General features: G+C 38.9%; 3 protein-coding genes across 3 annotated transcripts; all 3 read left to right on the top strand.

The window, feature by feature from the left end:
- Positions 1-2,785, top strand: LOC148921291 (G-type lectin S-receptor-like serine/threonine-protein kinase LECRK3). Its single transcript, XM_089051762.1, has one exon. The coding sequence runs from the start codon at positions 63-65 to the stop codon at positions 2,538-2,540; it is 2,478 nt and encodes an 825-aa protein (XP_088907888.1). The 5' UTR covers positions 1-62; the 3' UTR covers positions 2,541-2,785.
- Positions 2,786-9,252: 6,467 nt separating this feature from the next.
- On the top strand, positions 9,253-11,833 carry LOC103341831 (G-type lectin S-receptor-like serine/threonine-protein kinase RLK1). Its single transcript, XM_089048535.1, has one exon. It carries the CDS (start codon positions 9,253-9,255, stop codon positions 11,650-11,652), a length of 2,400 nt encoding a protein of 799 aa, XP_088904661.1. The 3' UTR covers positions 11,653-11,833.
- Positions 11,834-16,157: 4,324 nt separating this feature from the next.
- Positions 16,158-21,899, top strand: LOC148921290 (G-type lectin S-receptor-like serine/threonine-protein kinase LECRK3). Its single transcript, XM_089048532.1, has 3 exons — positions 16,158-16,169; positions 18,898-18,999; positions 19,174-21,899. The coding sequence occupies exons 1-3, from the start codon at positions 16,158-16,160 to the stop codon at positions 21,646-21,648; spliced, it is 2,589 nt and encodes an 862-aa protein (XP_088904658.1). The 3' UTR covers positions 21,649-21,899.
- Positions 21,900-26,487: the final 4,588 nt, after the last annotated feature.

Below are 26,487 nucleotides of genomic sequence, written 5' to 3'. Positions count from 1 at the left end.
AGGAAGCAAGGGCCATGGTCCCATTCTTCATTATGAAATAGTTAGGCTTAGGATATTGTAGTATGCCTAACCACATTGGTGCTAGAAAATTAGCAATGGCTTTTACTGTACGGCTGCTTCTGTTTTCCTCTCTGTTTCTGCTACCAGTTTCTGTGTTTGCTCAAACTAACGGTGGCATAACAGTGGGGGAGTCCCTAACTGCAACTGCAGCTAACTCCTCACCATGGCTTTCTCCATCTGGTGATTTTGCCTTTGGATTTTTTCCACTTGGAAGCAATGGTCTTTTCCTGCTCTCAATATGGTATGCCAAAATACCAGACAGAACCATAGTTTGGTATGCACATCGGGATAATGGGGCTGCAGTTGCACCCGAGGGGTCAACTGTGTACTTGATGGACGACAGCGGTCTATTGCTTACAAATCCTCAGGGTGACGAGCTATGGAAATCTGAAACCAGTGTTCGTGTTGCTGCCATTGGGGTCATGAAAGATACGGGCAACTTTGTTCTTCAAGATATAAACTCAGAAAGCTTATGGGAGACCTTCAGCAATCCCACTGATACCCTGTTGCCTGGACAGACACTTGGAAGACGTGGGAAGCTTTTTTCTCGACAACCGGAGACTAACTATTCGAAAGGACGGTTCCAGCTGCTTCTGCAAGCAGATGGGAACCTTGTAATGAGCACCATAAACTATGTAACACGCTTTGCCAATGAACCTTACTTTTCAACCGACACTACCTCAGGGACTGTGGCAGGTAGTGAAGGTAAAGAATTGGTTTTCAATGTCTCAGGCTACTTGTATGTTCTGAGAGAGAATGGTGGAAAGTACAATCTTCCAGTGGGAGAGGCAGTCTCAGCAAGGGATAACTATATTAGAGCAACTCTCAACCTTGATGGGATTTTTGCTCAATATTATCACCCCAAGAATTTCACTGGAAATGTGAGCTGGACTCTTCGGTGGTCAGAGCCAGATGATATTTGCCAAAGAAGTAGAGAATATTCAGGTGTTGGTGTTTGTGGGTACAACAGTATCTGCAAGCTCAAAGCTAATAATGGGCCAACCTGTGAATGCCCAAAAGGGTTCTCTTTACTTGATCCAAATGATCCATACCGGGGATGCAAACCGGATTTCATACAAGGCTGTAAAGAAGATGAACTTAGTGGCACAAAAGATTTATATGATGTTGAGGTGCTAACAAATACAGATTGGCCAATCTCAGATTATGTGCAGTTAAAACCTTTTACTGCAGAGAAGTGCAATGAATCTTGCTTTCAAGATTGTTTGTGTGCTGTTGCTATTTTCCGGTCTGAAACCTGCTGGAAAAAGAAGTTGCCTCTCTCAAATGGGAGAGTGGATATAAGTCTTAATTCACAAGCCTTCATCAAAGTCAGAAAGGATAATTCAACTCTACAATTTCCTCCAATGCCAAATCCAGATGAGAAGAAGACGAAGAAGAAGAGCAGTAACACTTTGACACGCGCGGAGTCTGTAATTCTGGCTGCCTCTATCTTTGTTAGTTTTATGTTTAGTGCTGCTGCTTGTCTGGGATTTTTCTTTGTTTTCCGGAAGAAACGTGTAAGGTCTGTAAGGTCTATCAAAAATATTTTGGACTCAAATTTGTATTCTTTTAGTTACCGAGAGCTTCAAGAAGCTACAAATGGATTCACAGAAGAATTAGGAAGGGGTGCGTTTGGAGTTGTTTACAAAGGGACAATACAAATTGGTTCTGGTGTCCAATTGGCAGTGAAGAAGCTAAACTGTGTGATACAAGATGGTGAGAAGGAATTCAAGACAGAACTGCGCGTAATTGGTAAGACACATCACAAGAATCTAGTTTGCCTGGTTGGGTATTGTGACGAAGGGCAACATCGATTGCTAGTATACGAGTTCTTAAGCAATGGCACGTTAGCAAGCTACCTTTTTGCTGATACAAAACCCAGTTGGACGCAGCGAATTGAAATTGCTTGTGGAGTTGCCAAAGGACTTCTGTACTTGCATGAAGAGTGCAGCACCCAAGTCATCCATTGTGATATAAAGCCTCAGAACATACTGCTTGACGATTATTACACTGCTCGGATCTCTGATTTTGGATTGGCAAAGCTTTTGATGATGAATCAGAGCCACACTCATACTGCCATTAGAGGAACAAAAGGGTATGTTGCCCCGGAGTGGTTCAGTAACATGCCAATCACTGCCAAAGTTGATGTGTATAGCTTTGGTGTTGTGCTGCTTGAGATCATTTGCTGTAGGAGAAGCATTGATGTGGACAATAGCCATGAGGAGAGAGCAATTTTAACGGATTGGGTCTATGATTGCTATTGCGGAGGAATGTTAGATGCTGTTCTAGTTCTAGATAATGAAGTTCAGGCCTTAGATGATAGAATGAAGCCGGAAAAGCTTGTGATGATTGCTATTTGGTGTATTCAAGATGACCCGTCTCTTAGACCAACTATGAGGAAAGTTGTGCAGATGCTTGAAGGCGTGGTGGAAGTGCATGTTCCTCCATGTCCATCCCCACATACCACCAGAACAGGCTGAAACCAACTTTCTTTGTATTGCATTGCATTGCAGCCAAGGTTTTACTGCCAGGACTAGCTTATTTCCTGCTTGACAATCTTGTTCTTGTTCTTTTTTTTTTGGATTTGATTCTGTGATCACACTAGTTTGTAGTTCTGCATTGTGATCGCTTCTTAGATATATGCATCTCTTTTATTTGGCCATACTGGTGATAATAAGAAAGAAGGCTCTATTTATGTAATGGAAATGATAATTTTTGTGTGTCATAGATTTCAACTTCAAATAATCAAATTAGAGTTACATAGCAACGATCATATTTATTACTATTGAATTTTGACTGCTACACTTAAATGGTTAACAAGCTCATATTTATTACATCTTTTGGCTCGTAAGGGTGGAAAATTCGTGTCAGTGGGTCGTGTTCTTTGTCGTGCCCTTGGAACCATGGTGGAAAATTCGTGTCAGCGGTTCGTGTTCTTTGTCGTGCCCAACTTGGATTACTTTATGGGCATGACCATAATAGCCTCGCATTCAGAGTCAGCCACTTGAAGACTTTGTAGTCTTCAGTCACCTTCAGTTAATGGGGTCTTTCTTCCATCTTTTTCCAATTCTCTCTTGCTCCTACCCTCACAACTCTAAGCTCAGATTTGACAGCGCCCCTTTTATGACTCATTTCCAGCTGTATCCGTCTTTTTTTTTTCTATACAACTTTCCATATTTTAGCTAAAAGGGAGGAAAGAAGGAAAATTTACAACAAAGACAAGAAGTAGAGGTAAATGTTTTCTACCACCAGAACAGAGAAATATTCATAAAGGTACAACAACAAAGACAAGAAGCAAAATTTACAGAATGGTAATAGAAATTTTTATTTTTATTTATTTTTTTGCGGAGATGATATTTAAGAGAATATATAAAAACTAGATGATTTTGGATACTTAAAATACAATATGTGTTGTGTCCTATAAAGGTGTCCATCAAATAATTATTTGAGGAATCCTCAACTGAAGCTCTATGTGTGTATATATATAACTAACGGAAAGGCCAACCTAACATCATACCAAGTGTACATATGAACATAATTAGTAGAATTATAAAACGGTTCATGAACACAAATTTTGAGAATAAAATAACAAGAGAATATTTTGCGGTTGAATGACATATTTGCCTTTCAAACTAAGCTGTTAGAAGGAGAAAATGCGTCATTTGACAGTACTAAAAACAAAAAACTACGATGTAGACAGATACACTTGGAGAAAATGCGTCATTTGACACCTACCACAACCTCCATCCACCATCCCTCCACCTAAAAACTCAGTATTTTCACACAATATGAATTCAACATCTCCAAAGACAGAGCACAAGTATCACTGTCAAACAGAACACAATTAAACCCAATCACTCAACCAACCAATCGAACCCAAACAAGAATAAGGAGAGAGGAGAAAGAAGAAGAGATAGAGGAGCCATGGAAGAGAGAGAGGGAAGAAAGAAAAAAAAAGGGTGCGGCAGCTGCAAATGAAAAAAAAAATGAAAAAAAAGAAAAGAAAAGAAGATGTGTTACTTAGGGTTAAGAACGTTAGTATTGGAAGAGAGAGAGGGGGAAAATAAACAAATGAAATTAGGGTAAGTGGGAAATTGAGAAATGAAATAAAGAAAAAGAAAGAGGGATAAATAAGTGGGAGATGGAACATTTTCTTTTTTTTACTTTTAATTTTAATTATTTAGCTCTTTACTTTTGTTTTTTAATTTATGATAAAAAAGGTTTTTATTTTTAATATATCATATATACTAGTCTCTCTGCACGCGCTCAAGGCTTTTTTTTTTTAAACATTAAATTTATTTTAGAATTAAAAAAAGATAATGAGTAGTTGTGTTTCATAAAAATATGATCCATTATCTGATTTTTCTTTTAATTTTAATTTTTTAATATGAAAAAGTGTGAATTTACCATATTATCCTCATTTAATTAATAATTTTAATTTTTAATGTTTGCATTAACTATGAGCATTTTCTGGTATTTTAAATGTTTCACCATTCTCTGCCTTTTACTTTATATATATATATATATATATATAGATAAAAGACAAAATGTGTGCAAGGAAGCTTAAGTCGGACTTTTGAATTCTTTTTTTTTCTTTTTCTTTTCAGTATTGTGCTAATTTTGACATACATGGATTTAGAATCTCTTCATCCAAATGAAGCCTTACAAGAGGGCGTACATATAACACGTATCTAAAGTGGTGGAAATATGAATGGGAGGTTGAGTTGTGTACATGATGGAGATTTTAAAAATAACATAATGGATTAAAAGTTTACAAAAGGAAATAATACTATTTGTTCATTCAATATCTTAATATGTTAGTCTTGCTCTATACAATTGGAATACTATAATTGTCAAGCTCCAATGAATATATTTATATTATATGTGGTGTTTCATGTAATTAAAGTTTAAATGAAAATAGTTTAAAATTTTAAAATACATACATACATACATAAAATACAAAATGGAATAGTATGATACTTCCCTACATTTACCACATATGTAGTACGTTTTGATGTAACAAGCACACATGCATTTTTTGTTATATTCAAACAAGCACATATTGCCAAAAATATACTCTTAAAGATATAAACTATTAAGTTTAATATATTTTTTTTGGCAAGGCCTATTTTAGTATATATGAATATTTGTATTTGACCTAAGAAATGAAACATATATAACACCTATACACTAAAAATAATGCAATTATCATAAGAAATTCGAAATTTTCTAGAAAACTTGGGAAAAATCGGATCGGAATGGGTTCGGTAAACTTCGGAATTTTTTCTGATTGGAATTGAATTTTCGACATTTATCGAAAATATTGGATTCAGCATTTTCGGATATCATATTTATCGGAGTCGGATTTTTTTTGAAAATATTGGGACCGGAATTGGTCGGAATCAGATTTTCCAATCCAACTTACACCTCTAATTTCTTAAAAAGGAAACTTGAAAACAAGAAGGTGGTTTGTATGTGTTGCCTCCCCAATTGGATCTTCATTGGAGCTCTCTCACGGCTCAATCATTCTTTACTTCATGAATTCACACGTACGATTTGGCCCATCCAAATTTCATTGACAGATCTTATAACGTGACTTGGATTTATTTCACTTCCTCAAAGAAGATCATGGGTTTCAATAAAATTTTGGAAGTCATATGGAGAGAGGGAAAGTATAAGGGGAGAGGAAAAATAGTGGGAGAGGGTGGGGGGTTGCGGGTGAGGGTTCGAGATGCAGCTATGGCGTGGGTTACAAGTAGGGATGGGGGTGGTGGGCGAGAAAAATAGCAGGGGGAGAGTAGAGAGAGAGGGCAGATGAGGGATGAGAAAGAACAAAAAGAATTTTCAACTTTTCTCATAATTTTTTTAAAAAAAGATTTTAATGAATTTTTTATTTTAAAATGTTTTTAAATATATATATATATATTTTATGTTATCCACGTGTCATGACATTATTTGAGATGTGGAGCCCACTTACCTTCCACGTCAGCACATACCATTTTTATTGTGTCATTCGTGGTCCTCAAGATTAGTATATGCGATCACAAATAGTCCTTATCGTTAGATTCCATCAAAAACTCCGTTAGTTTGCTGGCATGACATATATATATATATATATCACAAAACATCCTTGAGGTTCACTCGCCTATCACAAATGATCTTTAATTTTTTAATTTAAAATTCATTAAATTTTGATTTTCATCTTAAAATTATTTATTAAAAATATATATTGTATTTTAAATACACACGAAACTATCTTATTGGAGATGTGGGCTCCACATATATGCCACATCAACCAACTAATGGAGTTTTTAAAAAATCACTTAAAATTCATAAAACTTAAAAATGAAAAAAACCAAGGGTTTAGGGTTCATAAATGGTCTTCAAGGTCAAAATCCTTCTACATATAAAACATGTTATTAGTATTTATTTTGTAACTTAAACTTGCTACATATTTTCATAACTTTGTACACATTTCAGACGGTTTTAAAACCCACAGCATCATGCGGGCACCTTTGCTAGTGTTAATCTAAATGTGGGTGTATTCAATTAGGACTTGGAAAAAGTCCAAATACATTTACCTGTATTCAAAAGGAGATAGATTTGGCCTCCACCCCAAAGATTTCATACAACGTTTTTTTTTTTCTCTCTATGTTAAATTTTTTGCTATCATTTGGCAAACAATGCACTAAGCCATGCACTGACCTTGGGTGGTTACAAGCGTCCTGTATTAAGCAAAGCTCCTTCATTAGTGATTTCTTCAAATCAACCAGTTGGAGTTGCTGGGAGGAAAGATCGGCTAGAGATTTCTCGATCTCCGATAAGTTCCCCTTTGAGATCTCTCGGCATGAAGCCAACGTCAAGACGGCGGAACATTGAGATATATTTCCATCACCCATAACACTACTAGATGATAGGGCCCTTGCTTTTTGGACAAAGGGTTGTTTTCTTTTTAATTGAATTTTTGGACGAAGAGTTTGCTATTCGTGAACAAAATCAAAGGGAAATTTCCAACTCATGGAAATTTCAAAGGGAAATTCATTGTTTAGGTATGAAAGTTTCCAACTCATGGAAATTTCAAAGGAGAAATTCATTGTTTAGGTATGAAAGTTTCCAACTTGTGGAAATTTCAAAGGAGAAATTCATTATTTAGGTATGAAAGTTTCCAACTCGTGGAAATTTCAAAGGGAAATTCATTGTTGTGCACACAAGTAGAGGAAGAATTTGGAAAAAAAAACAGGGATGGTCAACTAGTGGCTAGGTCAAGATAGTTTAAAGAAAATAGTGTTGGGAAGAAAGAGTGATAAAAGAAAATAGTATTGGGAAGTCTATACAAATATATCTGAATCTATAACAAAAGTTCATACAAAAGTATGGAAGTCCATAATAAAAGTCTATACAAGTTTATTAAAAATCCGGGTAAAACCTATAGGAGTTATATAATTACAGGAAATCTATCACTTAAAAAAAAATCTTTCAAAATTGTATACAATCCTAATTGAATACACCCCCTTAAGGTATTAAATCAGCCTTCTGATGTCGTTTCCGCTTGCAATTATTGTTTATAAGATCCTTCTTTTCAATTCCTAAATTAAATCTCAGTTTGGTATGAAGGTGATGACTTTGTCGTTTAAATGTATGGAGTCTGTGTGTTGTGCACACAACTCCCCCACATATTTTTGGTTAGAACCTGTGGCTCTAGATGCATTCAAAAGTCTCTTAATGATGCAGACATGGGCCTAGCCAAGTTGGCTAAAGCAGATGTACTCCCCACTTTGCACGTGAGTTCAAATCACCTTTCATATAGTTTAGATTATATTAAAGTCAAATATCGCTTGTATAAAAATATCATCTGTTATTTGGGGATGTGAAAAAGAACAAGAAAGATACCTGCAGTTTACTTGAAGAGAGATACCTGCAGTTTAATCAGTTTAGTTTAAGATTAGTCCACATTACCTCCTCTATTACCTCCTCTATTTCTCTCTGATTTTTTGGGTCAATAGGTCTCTTTCTTGACCCATTCCCACTGCAAAATTCAACCAGTCAATTCATGCAGTCTTTTTCTTCGTAGTGGTCCCAATAAGAAAAATTCAAATTGAAATTGGACACCTGCAGTCTTATCAAATGAAATTGCAACTATATTTCTCTCATAATTTCATTTCATTGCCTTTTTTTTTTTTCCTATGACAACAATGGTCATGTCTTTTTTGTCCTCACTGCTTCAACGACCATGCTTTCTTTAGAGCATCTCCACCCACAAGGGTAAAGTCTAGGGCAAGGGCAAGCATGCTTATTCACGTGACATAGTGTCAGATTTGCCCACCCAAAGTCTAGCAAGTCTAAGGCAATTACTATTCATTGTACTTTATTTTCTATTTTTTTATAGTTTAAACCATTAATTTTGATAATCTTTTGTAATTAAATTTTCGGATAAGATTTTCACCCTCTAAAATTGTGCCACGTCTGATGTAGAACAAATGTCAGATTTTATCGCTTGAGCTAGAAAAAGGACGTAGTGGGAATTTGCAGATTTGTCGTCCGAGCTCCGATTAGGACGCAAAATACCATTTCGGAAAGGGAACGACGACACGAGTCAAACTCACAGCCTAGCTGTGATGTATGATGGATTTTGGCATTTTGAGGTCGTTTGGCCTTCCAAAACGGCATTTAAAGATCGGTCCGAATAGAACCCGATCTTTGACAAAATTCTCCATGAATTTTGCTCCACATGTGATGAAACTTCATCTCATTACCCGTGATAGGGTCATGACTAATGTTCACCCAAGATTGACACAACACAATATGTTCACCCAAGATGGAACTCAAATTTTTTTTACCGTTGGCGCGTGTAATTCACGAGCCAACAAAAAAATTTGAATTACTTGTTGGCGTCGTGGCCTTGGCGCTGGCGTCGCCAACTCGAGCTTCAGCCCGGGCAAGACTTGCCCTTGGGCTTCCTCGGCTCGTGGGACCCACCACCAAACTGGGCTACGGGCCTGCTGGAGCTGTCTCGGGCTGCGTCGGGCAGCCTTTCCCGGGCCAAGTCCTGCGCTGGACTTGCTCTTATGTTGCATAAGCTTTTACTCAGTCTTCTTGGACCCTTACTTTTCTAAAATCTCCAATTGTAATAATTTTGTTTCTTCTATAAATTTGTATTTGTGAGTGGACAGATCCAAAGTACAAATGAAAGAAATGGCTTTTGTTCTCCCCCATCTGCTCTTCCTGCTCCTGCCCTTCTCTGTCATTGCTCAAACTAATGGTAACATTAGTGTGGGTAGTACTCTCACTGCAGGTGAAGAGTCTGATTGGTGGCTTTCACCTTCCAATGATTTTGCATTGGGGTTTCAAAAAATTGATAATGATCACTTCTTGCTTGCCATAAGGTGTCACAAGATACCTCAGAAAACCATAGTTTGGTATGCAAATGAAGGCAACCCTGCTCCAAGAAAATCAAAAGTACAGCTAACCGACCAAGGCCTTCTGCTGAGACCCCCACAAGGAGATCAACAACTATTGACAGAATTTCCAGCTGCTGCAATAGCCTATGGTGTAATGAACGACACGGGAAACTTTATGATTGTTGATACAAGTTTTAAAGTCATTTGGGAGACCTTCAATCATCCAACTGATACCTTGTTACCTACTCAGACAATGGAGGTAGGTGGCTTGCTTTATTCTAGACAAACAGAAACTAACTTCTCAAGGGGAAGATACCAGTTTCAGATGCTTGGTAATGGTGATGCTGTGCTCAACCCCATAAATGTTCCAGGTAAATATACTTATGACGCATATTATATCAGCGGCAGTCGTGACGAAGCAAATGATACAAATTCCGGTTACAAGGTCATCTTTGATCAGTCAGGCTACTTGTACATATTGAGAAGAAGTGGAGAGAGATTTTTTATTACAACACCGGGACAGGCACTCTCACCTACTAGGTATTATGTCAGAGCAACTCTCCATTTTGATGGGGTTTTCATCATAAGTTACCAACTGAAGAATTCTACAACCAGTGAAAGCTGGAGTGTCATCCACACTGAACCAGATAATATTTGTGTGAAAATAGCTGGAGAAATCGGAACAGGGCCATGCGGTTATAATAGTGTTTGTACACTTAAAGAAGATAGAAGGCCAAGTTGCAGATGCCCAGTGGGGTATTCTTTATTGAATCCAACTGATGAGTACAGCGGTTGCAAGGCAGCTTTCCTGCAGCAAGTATGTGAAGATGGTGGAGGGCAGGGTTCTGAAAGAGATTTGTACTACATGGATGAGCTTCCAAATACTGATTTTCCAAGATCTGATTATGAGTTGTTTACATCTTATAATGTTGAAGCCTGCAAAACATCTTGCTTGGAAGATTGTCTATGTGATGCAGCTGTTTCTAGAGACAACAGATGTTGGAAGAAAAAACTACCACTTTCAAATGGAAGACAGGATAGTGGAGTTAACGGTAAGACTTTCCTTAAATTAAGGAGTAGTGGTCCCCTCCAAAGCCCAACTCCTCCATTACCTCCAAAGGCAAAGAATCAGAACACTTTGATCATTGTGGGATCAGCACTCTTGGGTAGTTCTGTGTTTGTCAACTTCATATTGGTTGGTGCAATTTGTTTGGGTTTCTTCTTCTACTACCAGAAGAAGCTCACGGGAACTCACCAGGACAAAGCTTCAGCGGGAAGCAATTTGCGCTACTTTACCTACAAAGAGCTCATAGAAGCAACACAAGGGTTCAAGGAAGAGCTGGGAAGGGGATCATGTGGCATTGTTTACAAGGGGAAAACTGATCATGCAGGAGGACCAGTACTTGCTGTCAAGGTGTTGGACAGAGTATTTAACGACAAGGAAAAAGAATTCAAAGCTGAAGTTAAGGTCATAGGCCAAACACATCACAAGAATCTTGTCAGACTTCTAGGATATTGTGATGAGGGACAGCACAGGTTGCTGGTATATGAGTACTTGAGCAGTGGCACTTTGGCAAGCTTCCTTTTCGGGGATGATGTCAAGCCCAGTTGGCAACAAAGAAACCACATTGCATTGGGGATTGCTAAAGGGCTTGTTTACTTGCATGAAGAATGCAGCACACAGATCATACATTGTGATATAAAGCCTCAGAACATACTTCTTGATGAATATTACAACGCTCGAATATCCGACTTTGGATTGGCAAAGCTGCTCAATCAAACCCAAGCTTCTAAAACAGCAATCAGAGGAACAAAAGGCTATGTTGCACCTGATTGGTTCAGGTCTGCACCAGTCTCTGTGAAGGTTGATGTGTATAGTTTTGGCGTCTTGCTTCTAGAAATCGTTTGTTGCCAGAGAAACGTGGATGTGGAAGTTGGTGGTGGAGAGAGGGGAGTTTTAACTGACTTGGCATATGACCTCTATATGGAAGGCAGATTAGATGCTCTGATTGAAAATGACATGGAGGCCATGAATGATATGAACAAAGTTGAGAGATTTGTGATGGTTGCCATTTGGTGCATCCAAGAAGACCCTGCAGTGAGACCTACCATGAAGAAGGTTATGCTGATGCTTGAAGGAATAGTTCAAGTTTCAGTTCCCCCAAGTCCTTTCCCATTTAGTTCCATTAGCTGAAACAAGAAGAAGAAGGAAAAAAAACTTTTTTTTGTTAGTCAGTTTGAACAGAAACAGATGTTATGATGCTATCAAGCCTCTGTGATAGATGATTCTCTGTGGTCAATGCCACAATGAAAATAATGTCCTACCATATTCTTCATTAATTTCTATATCATCACACCTAACTTTTGATTGGTCATGATGATGTCCCAGTTTGTCAATGAAAATTCTTACGTAAGTTTTTATTTTTTATGTTTTGTGGTGCTTGAAACTGCATACAGAAACATTCATGTATCATTCAAAGCCAAACCTGACACCGCCGGCTAGTTTATCAAACATCTTTGAATCTTTCTCGTTCACTCTGACATTCAGATAATTACTTTTCTTAGAAAAGATTTTATGTTCCCCCAGCTAGTTTCTACGAAATGTGAGCTTATATGTATAGTGGTTAATTTATTTAAGAGAATCGGAGGAGGTTTCTAAAAAGCTTTTCCAAAGTCGAAATCGATGTCCTATAAAAATCACAAAGCCTGAGTTTATGTTTGCTTCTTATTTCTCACAGGATTCAACTTTAAGCCTTGTGCCACACATTTTTTTGTCCCTGATTGCCCTGATCTAATTCAAAATTTTAAGAAAAAAAACTCCAAAAACCAATTTTGATTCGTTTAGTTTGATCAAAGTGATTGTTATGCACATTTGATGGAGTGATCGTGCGTAAGAAAAACTAAAATAAAACTCTCTATTCATGCTCAACAATAGGCCAAAGGATTCTTTGATTGGGTAAATTACTCAAATTGACAGGACCCGTCCCGAATTTCCCGGAACACGAGACGAACCCTGTGGAGACCCCGGCATCACACCCACGCTGGTTTACTCCTTAAATCTACGTCCTCGTTTACTATAGAGGATTAAGGGCCGAGACTTTCTGCCGAAATTTCGTGAGTCTCCCCTGTAAATTGAACATTTCCCCAAAATTTCCACCTGCATAAAAGACATTTATAACCCAACCGGCAGCATGCACAATAAAATCTCATGCAATAACATAAATGGCTTCCGGCCTTCAAATGATTCTAGCAAAACTGCCCACAAAGTTTTTAATATAACTTAATGCATCAAACATGCATATAACAAATTCAAAATCTAATCATGCACCCCTTCACTCACTCAGTCTCAAAATTTATGAAATCCTACCTATCCATCAGCTAGAGCTCGGAAAATAGGTGAGAATCCATACCTCACTTGCCGGAATCGGTGGCCGGACGACGGAGAACGAAGCCGGTGAAATTTCGCGAAACCGGCGGTTTTCTTCGATTTTCCGGCGAAATCCCGGCTAACGGCGAGACCCGGCTGAGGTAGGAAGAGGACGGCGGCCCGGTCATTTTGGTACCGCCCGTCAACTTTGGTGGCGGACGAGAGCACGGTCGGCCAAAGCGTGGCATTGTTCCAAACCGAGGAGAGAGAGAGAGAGAGAGAGAGAGAGAGAGAGAGAGAGAGAGAGAGAGAGAGAGAGAGAGAGAGACGGGGGCAATTCCGTCTTTTAACCAAAAACCCACTTCAAAATATTTACGATTATGCCACTGAGCTTCATTTGATCATATCTCTCTCGTTACAACTCCGATTCGAGCCCACTACGTGTCTACGAACTCATCTCACCGTGCTCTACGCAACGGTACAACCGGAATTCCCAAATTCCTTCTGGATAAGAAAATGACTAAAATACCCCTATCCCACGGGTAATTTCTCAATTCCACTTAAATTAATTAAACATGGGATAAATTTGGGGTCGGGGTGTTACATACTACCCCCCTTATAAAAATTTCGTCCCCGAAATTTCATACCTGTCACTCCAAAGGGTGTGGGTACTGGGCCCGCATCTACTACTCGGGTTCCCATGCTTCATCCTCCACAACCAGGTTGGCAGCCAAGCCATTAGCTCTATCCAAACAAGCAGAGGAAGAGAAGTCTCTTTCTTCCACTAAGAATATCCTTTAATAGCTGCTGTAATGCTTAATCTTCCTCTGAAAGCTAAACGCTTCCATTTGTGATTTGATTCTCTTCCATCTCTCCCATGAAGAGAATCCAAACTCTTTGACTTGTTAATATCTTCCTTCTTTCTTTAGAATCGATAAGCAACATTGCCAACACGATTCTTTGAGAGGGATGTCAGAAAGGATCATTTTTACCGAATTGTAATCATCATCTTCCTCCCTCTACCCTGATCCCTTTCTGATTCCGATGGAAGATTTCTGCTCAAACGTGTTCATATGAGGTGAGACCCCAAAACATTCTCTTCATCTCCACGGTAAGTTCACCCAATCCATCTAGGTCTCATCCGTGGATTTGACTGGAGTATTCCCACCACACACGAGCCTCCTTCTATAAGAGGAATACGGCTATCTAAATCTTTTTCCACACTTGTGATTTCGATTATACTAAAGCCTTTCTTCAGATCATGAATCCAGTGATTCAATCTTCGAGAATTCACTCTTCTCAAAGAAAGGTTGAGCTCTTAATATCTTCGACTTCGTGCTCACTGCACACAATCGAGAATTAGCAACATGTTCAGGCAATGGAGGATCTCTAGAAACGAATTTATCAGCTCCATGCCCTCCTGCCCATAAGAACTCAACAACCTCTGTCTGTGGTAAAGCTCTAGCTCTACTTCTGCCTCAACGGCCTTTATACCTTTCTTCTTTCTCTTTCCCTATTGGTTCCCTTTCCGAGGGGTAGACAGAAGTAATCCAAGTCGCCGGTCAAACTCACAATGACCGGACTTCTAAGAAATTTTGGAATTCAAATTCACTGCGTGAGAGAGCAAGGAAAAAGAACCATGAGGTTCCACTCACTGTCAATTGCGACATTCAAGCCCACGCGAGTGAGATGATACTTCACCCAACACTACTACTTCTCACTTTAATATGTCACGACCCTCCTTGGTCGGACTCACAACTCCTTCACTCCCTTGTAACTTGTCTATCACCTTTCTCTGACGATTTCATCTCGTCTCAGCGGATTCAATACTTGCAGCCCTTCCATTTTCCTTATACATAGGATATTGAGATATGACAATTTGGATAGACACGTTTCTAGGAACGTGACACCCTTCAGTGTACTCATCAATATCCTAAATCCATCCATATCCAACAGTCCTCCGCGTCAGAACGATGACGCCCCGTGACGGAACCCATCATAAACCCACAACTTAAGGATGCACACACATGGTGCGGGGTCCACAAGAAATTGAACCTAAGCTCGATACCAAGGTGTCGACAGACCGTCCCGAATTTCCAATCCGAGATTTAACCTGCGGAGACCCGGCATCACACCCACGCCGGGTTTACTCCTTAAATCTACGTCCTCGTTTACTATAGAGGATTAAGGGCCGAGACTTTCTGCAAATTTCGCAGAGTCTCCTCAGAATTGAACATTTCCTAAAATTTCCACCGCATAAAACACATTTATAACCCAACCAGCATGCACAATAAAATCTCATGCAATAACATAAATGGCTTCCGGCCTTCAAATGATTCTAGCAAAACTGCCCACAAAGTTTTTAATATAACTTAATGCATCAAACATGCATATAAGAAATTCAAAATCTAATCATGCACCCTTCACTCACTCAGTCTCAAAATTTATGAAATCCTACCCATCCATCAGCTAGAGCTCGGAAAATAGGTGAGAATCCATACCTCACTTGCCGGAATCGGTGGCGGACGACGGAGAACGAAGCCGGTGAAATTTCGGGCGGGTTTTCTTCGATTTTCGGCGAAATCCCGGTGACGGCGAGACCCGGGTAGTAAGAGGACGGCGGTCATTTTGGTACCGCCCGTCGACTTTGGTGGCGGACGAGAGCACGGCCGCCAAAGCGTGGCGGCTGTTCCAGCGTCGCAAACCGAGGAGAGAGAGAGAGAGAGAGACGGGGCAATTCGTCTTTTAACCAAAACCCACTTCAAAATATTTACGATTATGCCACTGAGCTTCATTTGATCATATCTCTCTCGTTACAACTCCGATTCGAGCCCACTACGTGTCTACGAACTCATCTCACCGTGCTCTACGCAACGGTACAACCGGAATTCCCAAATTCCTTCCGGATAAGAAAATGACTAAAATACCCCTATCCCACGTGTAATTTCTCAATTCCACTTAAATTAATTAAACATGGGATAAATTTGGGGTCGGGGTGTTACACAAATGGTCTTCAAATTTGTACGTAATTTATATTTTGGTCCATAAATTAAATTATTAGTCCAAATGGTACATAAACTCTATTTTAATCATCCAACCGTTACATTCTGTTAATGTTGCTGTTAAATATGAGGGTAAATTGGTCATTTCATACGTTAAAAATAAATAAATGCTAAAAAATAAATAAAAACTCTCTCTCTCTCTCTCTCTCTCTCTCCCCATTCCACCATGGTCACCACCCTCAAGCTCCAACCCCCAAACCCATCCCACAACCACTCTCCACCCAAAAGACCATGAATTGAATATTCAATTCACTTAACTCAAGTGTATAAATGGAAGCTACGGTAATGGGATCCCACCGAAATAAATTGGAATCTGAGGTGGTGGTGTGTGTGGATCACAGAATCAAAGCAATTAACACTTGAAAAAAAAAAAACAGAAACAGAAATTTCAATGTGGATTTTTGCCATTTTGTTTTTTTGCCGCCAATGCAAAACATATTGAGCTGAGCCCCAAAAAGCCCAAAAGGGGTTTCAGGGTTTGACCTATCAAACGGTGGACGGTGCAGAAGCAAAGCATCAAATCTCTGACTCATCGTATGGTGACTCATAGTGTTGAGCTTTGCACAAGCACCCACATCATCCCTTCATTCATTCATTCCTGAATATTCAATAATTATTCAGCCTCTATGGTATTCAATTCATCACCATGGGTCTTTTGTTAGGGTTTATAGGGAATTTACCCAGAACCCCATCTCAACAACCACCCAGACCCTCTCCCCTCCCCTTGATTTCCCTTTGTTGTTGAGAGACAACCACCCACCACCCACCACCCTCCTCCCCACCTCATCACCCGCCAACCCCACCTCCCAAAATCACAGCCATTGTCAATTTTTCATGTGCTTGATCAGTTTCCCAGTAGTTCACAAATTGGGTAGTAAAAATGAAGAAAAATATTAACTTTTAGGAAAATCTGTGATACCTCTTGACGTTCTTAGCCGAAGAACCCAAGAGTTTTTTCAATTCCAGTACATAATCGAATGGCATTTGCTTGTCAGCTTCAACTTTTTCATCCCTGTTTGCTTCCAAGATGCTTTTGTGTTCAGCATGAAGAATAGAGTCCAAGCACCTGCAAATTAAACAGCTTTTGGTTATTCAATATGTCTTTGTTTCTTCCAGCCATTGAAATAGGTTCAATGGGATTACGAAGAGAGAAGAAGAAAGTATTGCAGAGCATCATCTTCATCTTCATCGCCATTTTTGTATTTTATATTTATTTTAACCTTATTTTATTTGTTAATTATGAAAAGTCATATTTGCCCCTAAAATTTGGTTACATTTATATATGGTATGCCTTGAACCACATTGGTGGTCTCAACATTTTGAAACATCCGAATTTGATCCTCAAACTACATTTTTTTTTCGCCAAGTGATCCTCAAACTACATTAGTAAGTGGGTTTGTAAAATTGCCAAGGTAAAGTTTTGACAAATAATCCTATCCTATGAGGTCATATGCTAGTTCCAAAACTTTTCAATGTGGGACAATATTCAATCATGACAAGTTGCTGCGCTTTTTAGATTTTTCTTCAAAGAGCTTAGAAATAATAAACTCAAATGATCTAACGTGGACATAAGTTGATGCTTGAAGTAGTCAAAGAAAATTTCAGCTTCCAAGTAATTACCCTACATTATAAAACATTGAAATAGACTTTTCACCCACAATCCAAAAACAAAAAGACAAAGCTCCAACTGATGATTTCATCAATAGCTATTTCATAACAATTTTCAAATTTTGTAGGTGGTTGTGAAATTATTGCAAGCGCACAATCTGCACAAGTAATATAGAGATAAGTGAAATGTCGTTCCCATAAAGACTGTAATTTCCTTTTAAGTATCAATTATGATTAATTCAGAAGCTTATTTGACCAATTGATTAATGAGAGTGATTGATTTATTAAACTAAATTAAAATAAATATAAAAAATAGCAATTTAATTAACAATGGAGAATCAAGTTGATGAGACACTAGAGCATCCGATTTCATCATAACCAATTCCAGTTAATTCTTGTAACCAATTAACCCTAATTATTACCCATGTTGACAGTTGGTTTCTCCTAATTCATTTGATATCCTCTCTAGGGCTCAACCAAAAGTTTTCATAATTAACAACCCATTCTCTCTCGAGCAACGAATTTAGAAAATCAAGAACCCATTAAATTCTATGAGAACCTGCAAGCAAACTGCATGAGTCATGTTAGTCCCTCTCGGGCACTCAATCAAGACATAGTATTTGTTACAAGAAGCAAATACCAAACATCTCCTCTCGATCTCCGTTTGGATCATCAATTAAATATTAGCTAGATATTTGAAGCATTAAGAATAGTAACAAATACTCAACATGAAATAGTAATCAGAAATTAATATAACGATAAAAATTAAGTGTTCATGGTTAGGCTACATCATAGCCCTAGTAAGACAAATTAGTTCATAACAAAAGAAAAGATAAACAAGAGAATTGTTGTCATAAAACTGATTTGGCAGATGAATTTGATCATTGGATTCTCCACAGCAACACCTTTGTAAGCTCCAAAAGCACCGCGGCAGCAAACTCTTGGCTCTGTGTGTGATATATTTGTGGGTGTAGTGAAATATGGTGAAAAGTATATGGTGGAAAAAGATGGTCCATAGGGAGAGCTTAGGGTGACCTCATATAGTGTAAAACAACTAAACCCTACTCTAAAAGGGTTTGGAAAAGCTCTTCTAACAATTAAACTAGGAAAGAATCCTTCTTTGACTTGGAAACACGTAAGTCAAATAGCACGCACATTTTGGGGTCCTTACACTTCCTAGAAACTTATGGCAAAATATGAGAAATGTAGCTTGATCTCTAAGATTTCCAAGCATATGTCACACTCTACTAGGAAAAATCGGAAAAAACTTCAAATCTTCAATCTTCCACACCAATGCAATTCTGATGAGATTTCAACTTAGGCTGTCTTGACTTGCAAGTTTGGAGAATTTGGCTTAGTAGAAAATTATGAAACTTTGATACAATGATCTTCAATGTCTTAGCTTTCTTCTCCAATTGGCATTGCGTTAAAATTCATTCGAAAAGTCAATTATCCGTCGAAATCCTTCCAAGTGCGCATAATAGCTGAAAATAAGGAACGTAAGGTAATATCTCTTTTTAATTAACTTTCCCTACAAAAACCAAATATAAGAGGTATAAAAATATAGGAAATAATGCACTTACTATCCAATTCATCATAAAAAATTCTAAAGTTTTTGTCTTTGCGTCACGCTGTTACCTTGCCGTCTCACAGCAAGATGTTGTACACGCATTTATAGCAAGGATATTGTAGTACGCCTAATCACATTGGTGCTAGAAAATTAGCAAAGACTATTACTGTACGGCTGCTTCTGTTTTCCTCACTGTTTCTGCTACCAGTTTCTGTGTTTGCTCAAACTAACGGTAGCATAGCAGTTGGTGCTTCTCTTACTGCAACTGCAGGCAACTCCTCACCATGGTTTTCTCCATCTGGTGATTTTGCCTTTGGATTTCTGCCACTTGGAAACAATGATCTTTTCCTGCTCTCAATATGGTATGACAAAATACCAGACAGAACCCTAGTTTGGTATGCAAATGGGGATAGTAAGCCTGCGCTTGCACCTAAAGGATCAACTGTGAACTTGGCTAACAGTGGACTAGAGCTTACAAGTCCTCAGGGTGAAGAGCTATGGAAATCTGAAACCATTGTTGGTGTTGTTGCCAATGGGGTCATGAATAATACTGGCAACTTCGTTCTTCAAGATGGCAAATCAGGAAATTTATGGGAGACCTTCAACAATCCTATAGATACCTTGTTGCCTGGACAGAAAATTGAAAGAAGTGGGAAGCTTTCATCTCGATATTCGGAGACTGACTATTCAAAGGGACGGTTCCAGCTGCTTCTGCAAGAAGATGGGAAACTTGTGCTCAGCTCCATAAACTTGCCAACAGAATTTGCCAACGAACCTTACTATGAAACCGACACTACCTCAGGGACTGTGGCAGGTAGTGAAGGTAAAGAATTGGTTTTCAATGTCTCAGGCTACTTGTATGTTCTGAGAGAGAATGGTGGAAAGTACAATCTTGCATGGGAAGAGGTAGTCTCAGCAAGGGACAACTATATTAGAGCCACTCTCAACTTTGATGGGATTTTTGCTCAATATTATCACCCAAAGAATTTCACTGGAAATGTAAGCTGGACTCTTCTGTGGTCAGAGCCAGATGATATTTGCCGAAGAATTACAGAAGATTCAGGTTTTGGTATTTGTGGGTACAACAGTATCTGCAAGCTCAACGCTGATAATAGGCCAACCTGTCAATGCCCAAGAGGATTCTCTTTACTTGATCCAAAGGAACCATTCGGGAGCTGCAAACCGGATTTCATACAAGGCTGTGAAGAAGATGAGCTTACTACCACAAAAGATCCATATGATGTAATCGTGATGACAAATATTGATGGGCCAATCTCAGATTATGCGGAGTTCAGACCTTTTACTGCAGAAAAGTGCAATGAATCTTGCTTTCAAGATTGTTTGTGTGCTGTTGCTGTTTTCAGGAATGAAACCTGCTGGAAAAAGAAATTACCTCTCTCAAATGGGAGAGTGGATGTCAGTCTTAATTCGAAGGCTTTCTTCAAAGTCAGAAAGGATAACACAACTCTACAATTTTCTCCAATGCCAAATCCAGATGATAAGAAGAAGAAGAGCAGTAACACTTTGATACCCGTGGAATCCGTAATTCTGGCTACCTCTATCTTTGTTAGTTTTATGTTTAGTGCTGCTGTTTGTCTGGGATTATTCTTCGTTTTCCGGAAGAAACAAGTAAGGTCTATCAAAAATATTTTGGACTCAAATTTGTATTCTTTTAGTTACCGAGAGCTTCACGAAGCTACAAATGGATTCACAGAACAATTAGGAAGGGGTGCGTTTGGAGTTGTTTACAAAGGGAAAATACAAATTGGTTCTCGTGTCCAAGTGGCAGTGAAGAAGCTAAACTGTGTGATACAAGATGGCGAGAAGGAATTCAAGACAGAAGTGAGCGTACTTGGTAAGACACATCACAAGAATCTAGTTTGCCTGGTAGGGTATTGTGACAAAGGGGAACATCGATTGCTAGTATACGAGTTCTTAAGCAATGGCACGTTAGCAAGCTTCCTTTTTGCTGATACAAAATCCAGTTGGACGCAGCGAATTGAAATTGCTTGTGGAGTTGCCAAGGGATTTTTGTACTTGCATGAAGAGTGCAGCACCCAAGTCATCCATTGTGATATAAAGCCTCAGAACATACTGCTTGACGATTATTACACTGCTCGGATCTCTGATTTTGGATTGGCAAAGCTTTTGATGATGAATCAGAGCCACACTCATACTGCCATTAGAGGAACAAAAGGATATGTTGCCCCTGAGTGGTTCAGGAACATGCCAATCACTGCCAAAGTTGATGTGTATAGCTTTGGTGTTGTGCTGCTTGAGATCATTTGCTGTAGGAGAAGCGTTGATGTGGACAATAGCCGTGAGGAGAGAGCAATTTTAACGGATTGGGTGTATGATTGCTACTGCGGAGGAATGTTAGATGCTGTTCTAGTTCTAGATAATGAAGTTCAGGCCTTAGATGATAGAATGAAGCCGGAAAAGCTTGTGATGATTGCTATTTGGTGTATTCAAGATGACCCGTCTCTTAGACCAACTATGAGGAAAGTTGTGCAGATGCTCGAAGGTGTAGTGGAAGTGCATGTTCCTCCATGTCCATCCCCATATACCACCAGTACAGGCTGAAACCAACTTTGTTTGTATTGCATTACATTGCAGCCAAGGTTTTACTGTTAGAATTTGGTATTTGGCTTGCTGGTTTTAGTGACTGATTTACAGCAAACCAAAACCAGTGTAGGCAACGTATGCAGAGGAGAGAAAAAACACACACAGAGAATGAGAATGTTTTCAGTCTTTTTCATTGTATTGCATCAGAGCCAAAAATCACACTATATGCATGACACAAGCTGCCAAAAAACAGATCCTAAAAACTAGGACACAAGGACTTTTCTCCAGCCATTCAAGGTCATTGGAGGCTATGATTCTTACACCTAGGCTAGAAATTGTTACAGCAGCAAGAACTAAAACAGCTAAGAATTACAGCTGTAGAGTTTCCTAAAATAGTAAGAAAACTAGCCGTTGGATAACAGCTATTACCAAGAAAGGAAAGTTCTTCAGCTCCTTTGATTTCTTCATTCTCTTCACTATTAATCTGCAGGATTAACATCTGCAGCTTGATTCAAAACTAGTATGCAGCTTAACTCTCAACAGCCTCTCCTAAGCTGCTTACTGGTTTAACTCCAAGCTTCAACCTCAAATAATTGAATCGATCTTTGGGCAGAGCTTTTGTAAAAATATCTGCCAACTGTTCTTCACTTCTGCAGAATTTTATATCAATCACCCCTTCTTGTAAAGCTTCCCTTATGAAATGATACCTTCGGTTTATGTGCCTTGTTTTCTGATGGAAAACAGGATTTTTGACCATTGATATTGCTGACATGTTGTCACAAAACAATGGTGTTGCATCAGGTTGCATTTCACCAAAATCATCCAACACAAACCTTAGCCAGATAGCTTGAGCTGTTGCCTCAGCTGCTGAGACGTATTCAGCTTTGCAGTTGACAATGCAACTGTGTTTTGCTTGACCGAAGCCCATGATAAAATTCCACTACCAAAACTGAATGCATATCCAGATGTGCTTCTACTGTCATCTTCGTTGCCAGCCCAATCTGAGTCACAAAAACCAATCAGAACAGCATTCTTGTCCCTTGTAAATTCAATGCCATAACTGAGAGTGCCTTGAACGTATTTGTAATTCCCATGTGTTTCTTTGTAGGGCTATGCATGAATCTTGATAACAAACTGGCATTATATCAGGCCTGGTTGCGGTCAGATACAACAGGTTGCCAACAATTTTTCTAAACAAACCTTCATCAGCCAACTGACTTCCATCAATTTTCTTTAGTTTCTCACCAGTGGGTAGAGGAATTGTTATTGACTTACAATCCTCGAGACCAAACTTCACAAGCAAGGACTTTGCATACTTGCTTTGATGAATAAACACCCCTTTATCAGTTTGTAGAACTCTCATTCCCAAGAAATGATGTAAGAGTCCTAAATCAGTCATCTCATACTTTTGCATCATGTCCCTTTTAAACTCACTGAGCAATGCATTACTGTTTCCAGTATAAACTATATCATCAACATATATAGAGACAATGATCAATTTTCCTTCTTCATCAGTTTTGGTATATAAGGTGGCCTCACTGGTGCTTCTTTTAAAATTGCAGCTAGCTAGATAGGTGTCAATTTCATTGTACCAGGCTCTGGGAGCCTGCTTCAAACCATAGAGTGCCTTCTTCAATTTATAGACCTTATGACTTGCTGCTTTCACTTCAAACCCCTCTGGTTGCTCAGTATAAACCTCCTCCTCAAGTACTCCATTCAAGAAGGCTGACTTAACATCTAATTGGAACAACTTCCAACCCTTTTGTGTTGCAAGTGCAATCAAAGTTCTAATTGTATCTAACCTTGGGGGCAAAGGTTTCATTATAATCAATACCAGGTTTCTGAGCATACCCTTTAGCTACAAGTCTAGCCTTGTGTTTTTGAACTGTTCCATCCAGATTCAACTTGGTTTTGAACACCCATTTGATTCCTATGACTGGTTTATCTATTGGCCTTTCCACTAGCTCCCAAGTTCCATTCTTTTCAATAGTTTCAATCTCAGCATCCATTGCTTCCTTCCATGCTTTGTCTTCAATAGCTTCATAATAAGTTTCAGGTTCAATAATGGTCATGTGACATCTTGCATAAATGTCCTCCAAACTTCTCAGCTTTGCTGGTGTATTGCTTGGAGTTGACCCTTGACTGGTGCCACTACCATTTCTTCCAGAGACATGTTCATCATTTGAGATTAATTGATTCAGATTTGGTGAATCAATGTTGTGAGTTTCATGAGAGGCTTCTTCTGTTTTAGCTATCTCAGAATTTCCATTTTCAAAGATGAAAGGCACAGAAACAGTTTCATCTTGCTTGCTTTCCTAATTCCAGGATTTGTTCTTATCAAAAACAACACTTCTAGAGAGTATAATCTTCTCAGTTTGAAGATTATAGACCCTGTAACCCTTCTCACAGCTGCCATAACCCATAAAAATTCCTTTGCTTGCTTTGTCATCAAACTTCTGTCTAAGGTTTGATGGAATGTGACTGTAACAGATACTTCCAAACACTCTCAGGTGTTTTACACTTGGTTTCCTTCCTGTGAAAGCTTCAAATGGAGTTTTGTCTTAAACTGAAGTAGTATAGCACATGTTTTGCAGATACACAGCAGTACCAACTGCTTCAGCCCAAAACTTTACAGGGATTTTCTTCTCAGTCATCATTGATCTTGCCATTTCACAAATAGTTCTGTTTCTTCTTTCAGCAATCCCATTTTGCTGAGGTGAGTAGGCAATAGTCAATTGCCTCTCCATGCCAAGATCACTGCAATACTCAAGGAATTCATGTGAAGTGTATTCTCCACCTCTGTCACTTTTTAGTTTCTTTAAATTGAATCCACTTTGTAGCTCAACAAATGCTTTGAACTTTTTGAACACACTTATCACACTTGACTTGTTTCTGAGAAAATATACCCAACACATTCTTGAATAGTCATCAATGAATGTGATGAAGTATCTATTTCCTCCAATGGACTCATTTTGCATTGGACCACATACATCCGTGTGTATCAACTCAAGTGGATTCTTAGCTCTCCAAGGCTTCTCATTCTCAAATGGTTCTCTATGGCTTTTACCATACACACAGCCTTCACATACTCCCTTTTTTCTAAGAAATCAGGTAAGCCTAACACCATTTGTGTTTGCTGCATTTTTTTCATGCTTGCAAAATTCAAATGCCCCAATCTTCTATGCCAAACCCATGGATCTTCTTGCACTGCTGCTTTCATTCCCATTGAGCAGATAGATTCCATAGACAATGGAAAGCATCTATTTCCAGCCATTGCTACTTTGGCAACAACATTATCAAGGCTGCTGTCATCACATATTAATGCATAGTTTCCTCCAAATAGAATGTAGTACCCATGCTCCATCATTTGTCCTACACTTAACAAATTCTCATCCAAACCAGGGACTAACAGCACCTCATTTATATATCTTCTCCCTTTTCTTGTCTCAACAACTAGTGTCCCTCTTCCTGTGGCTTGAACAAGGTCACCAGTGCCCATTTTCACTTTGCAGGTCACTGACCTATCAAGATTGATCAACAAGGACTCTTGAGAGGTCATGTGATTGCTGCAAGCACTGTCAACAAACCACACAGACTTGCTTGATGCAATTGAACTTGCATGACAGGCATAGAACATTGTTTCTATGGTTACCTCTTCCTCCTTTGCACAGTTTGCAACTTGTTTACCATTGTCACAGTCCTTTGTAGTATGACCAAACCTATTGCATTTTCCACATCTAGGTTTGCCTTTGTGACTGCACACACCAAAGTGATACTTTTGACAGACTTGGCACTATGGTTTCACACCACCTTGACTGCTATTTCCTTGCTTGTTTTGTGGATTGAAACTGTTGTTCCAATTCCCTCCAGAGCCATTACTTCAATTTGAGCCACTATTGTTGTTAAAGTTTCCACCTTGAGACCAGTTTGAGCCCTTTTTGTTCTGTCCTTGCCATTTTTGATTTTGCTTTCCCTGAGAACTTTTGTTAGCTCCAGAAGCTTGATTATTTCCAACTCTGAGACTGCTAAAAGCTTTCTCAGTTCCTGCCAATTTATCCCTTTCATCATGTGGAATCCTCTCTCTTATCATAGACTTTGACAGATGCAAGAATTTCTTCAACTCTAATAGTTTCAAGGTCTCTGGTTTCTTCAATGATTGACACTATGGACTTGTACCTCCTACTTAGACTCATCAACAATTTTTGAACAATCCTTTTCTCTGTTACATCTTCTCCTAGAGATTTCAGGTTGTTTACAGATTTCAAAAAATCGAGCCAAGTAGTCATCTAGAGATTCAACATCATTCATTCTCAAATATTCAAAATCAGCTCTAATAGCTTGTAATTTCACAGCTCTTACCTTTTTATCTCCTCTGAACTCTATTCTTAGAATTTCCCAAGCACCTTTTGCAGTCTTCTCATTTCTGATGCGAGGAAAGAGTTCATCTGTCAGTGCTCCTTGAATAAGACTCAAAGCCTTGGCATTTTTGATCTTATCTTCTCTGGAGATAGTAGGTGCTTCCACTGGGATTTGCTCAGCCTCACTCTCTTCATCTCCAGTGCCTTCAGAGCCTGCTTCCTGCTCAATAATCGGCTGTGGTTGTATTCCAATCTCCACTGCATCCCATAGGTCATATGCTATGAGGATAGTCTCCATTTTTACTGACCAAAAATCATAGTTTGAACCATTGAACTGTGGAGTTCGTAAATCTCCACCTGCAGAACCTAAACCCACCATTTTGATGTGAGTCTCAGTGAACCATACAATAAAAGAGCAACCTTTATCCCTTATAGAGATTTCAAGAAAACCCCCTTTCTCACAGCTCACGCCCCTTCTCTGAAATCAGACCAGGAGCTC

This window comes from Prunus mume, linkage group LG1 (genome assembly GCF_029339155.1).
Source record: "Prunus mume cultivar Tortuosa linkage group LG1, ASM2933915v1, whole genome shotgun sequence".
NCBI classification, from domain to species: domain Eukaryota; kingdom Viridiplantae; phylum Streptophyta; class Magnoliopsida; order Rosales; family Rosaceae; genus Prunus; species Prunus mume.
Note: the sequence above shows the minus strand (reverse complement) of the source record. Positions and strands in the feature narration are given on the sequence as shown.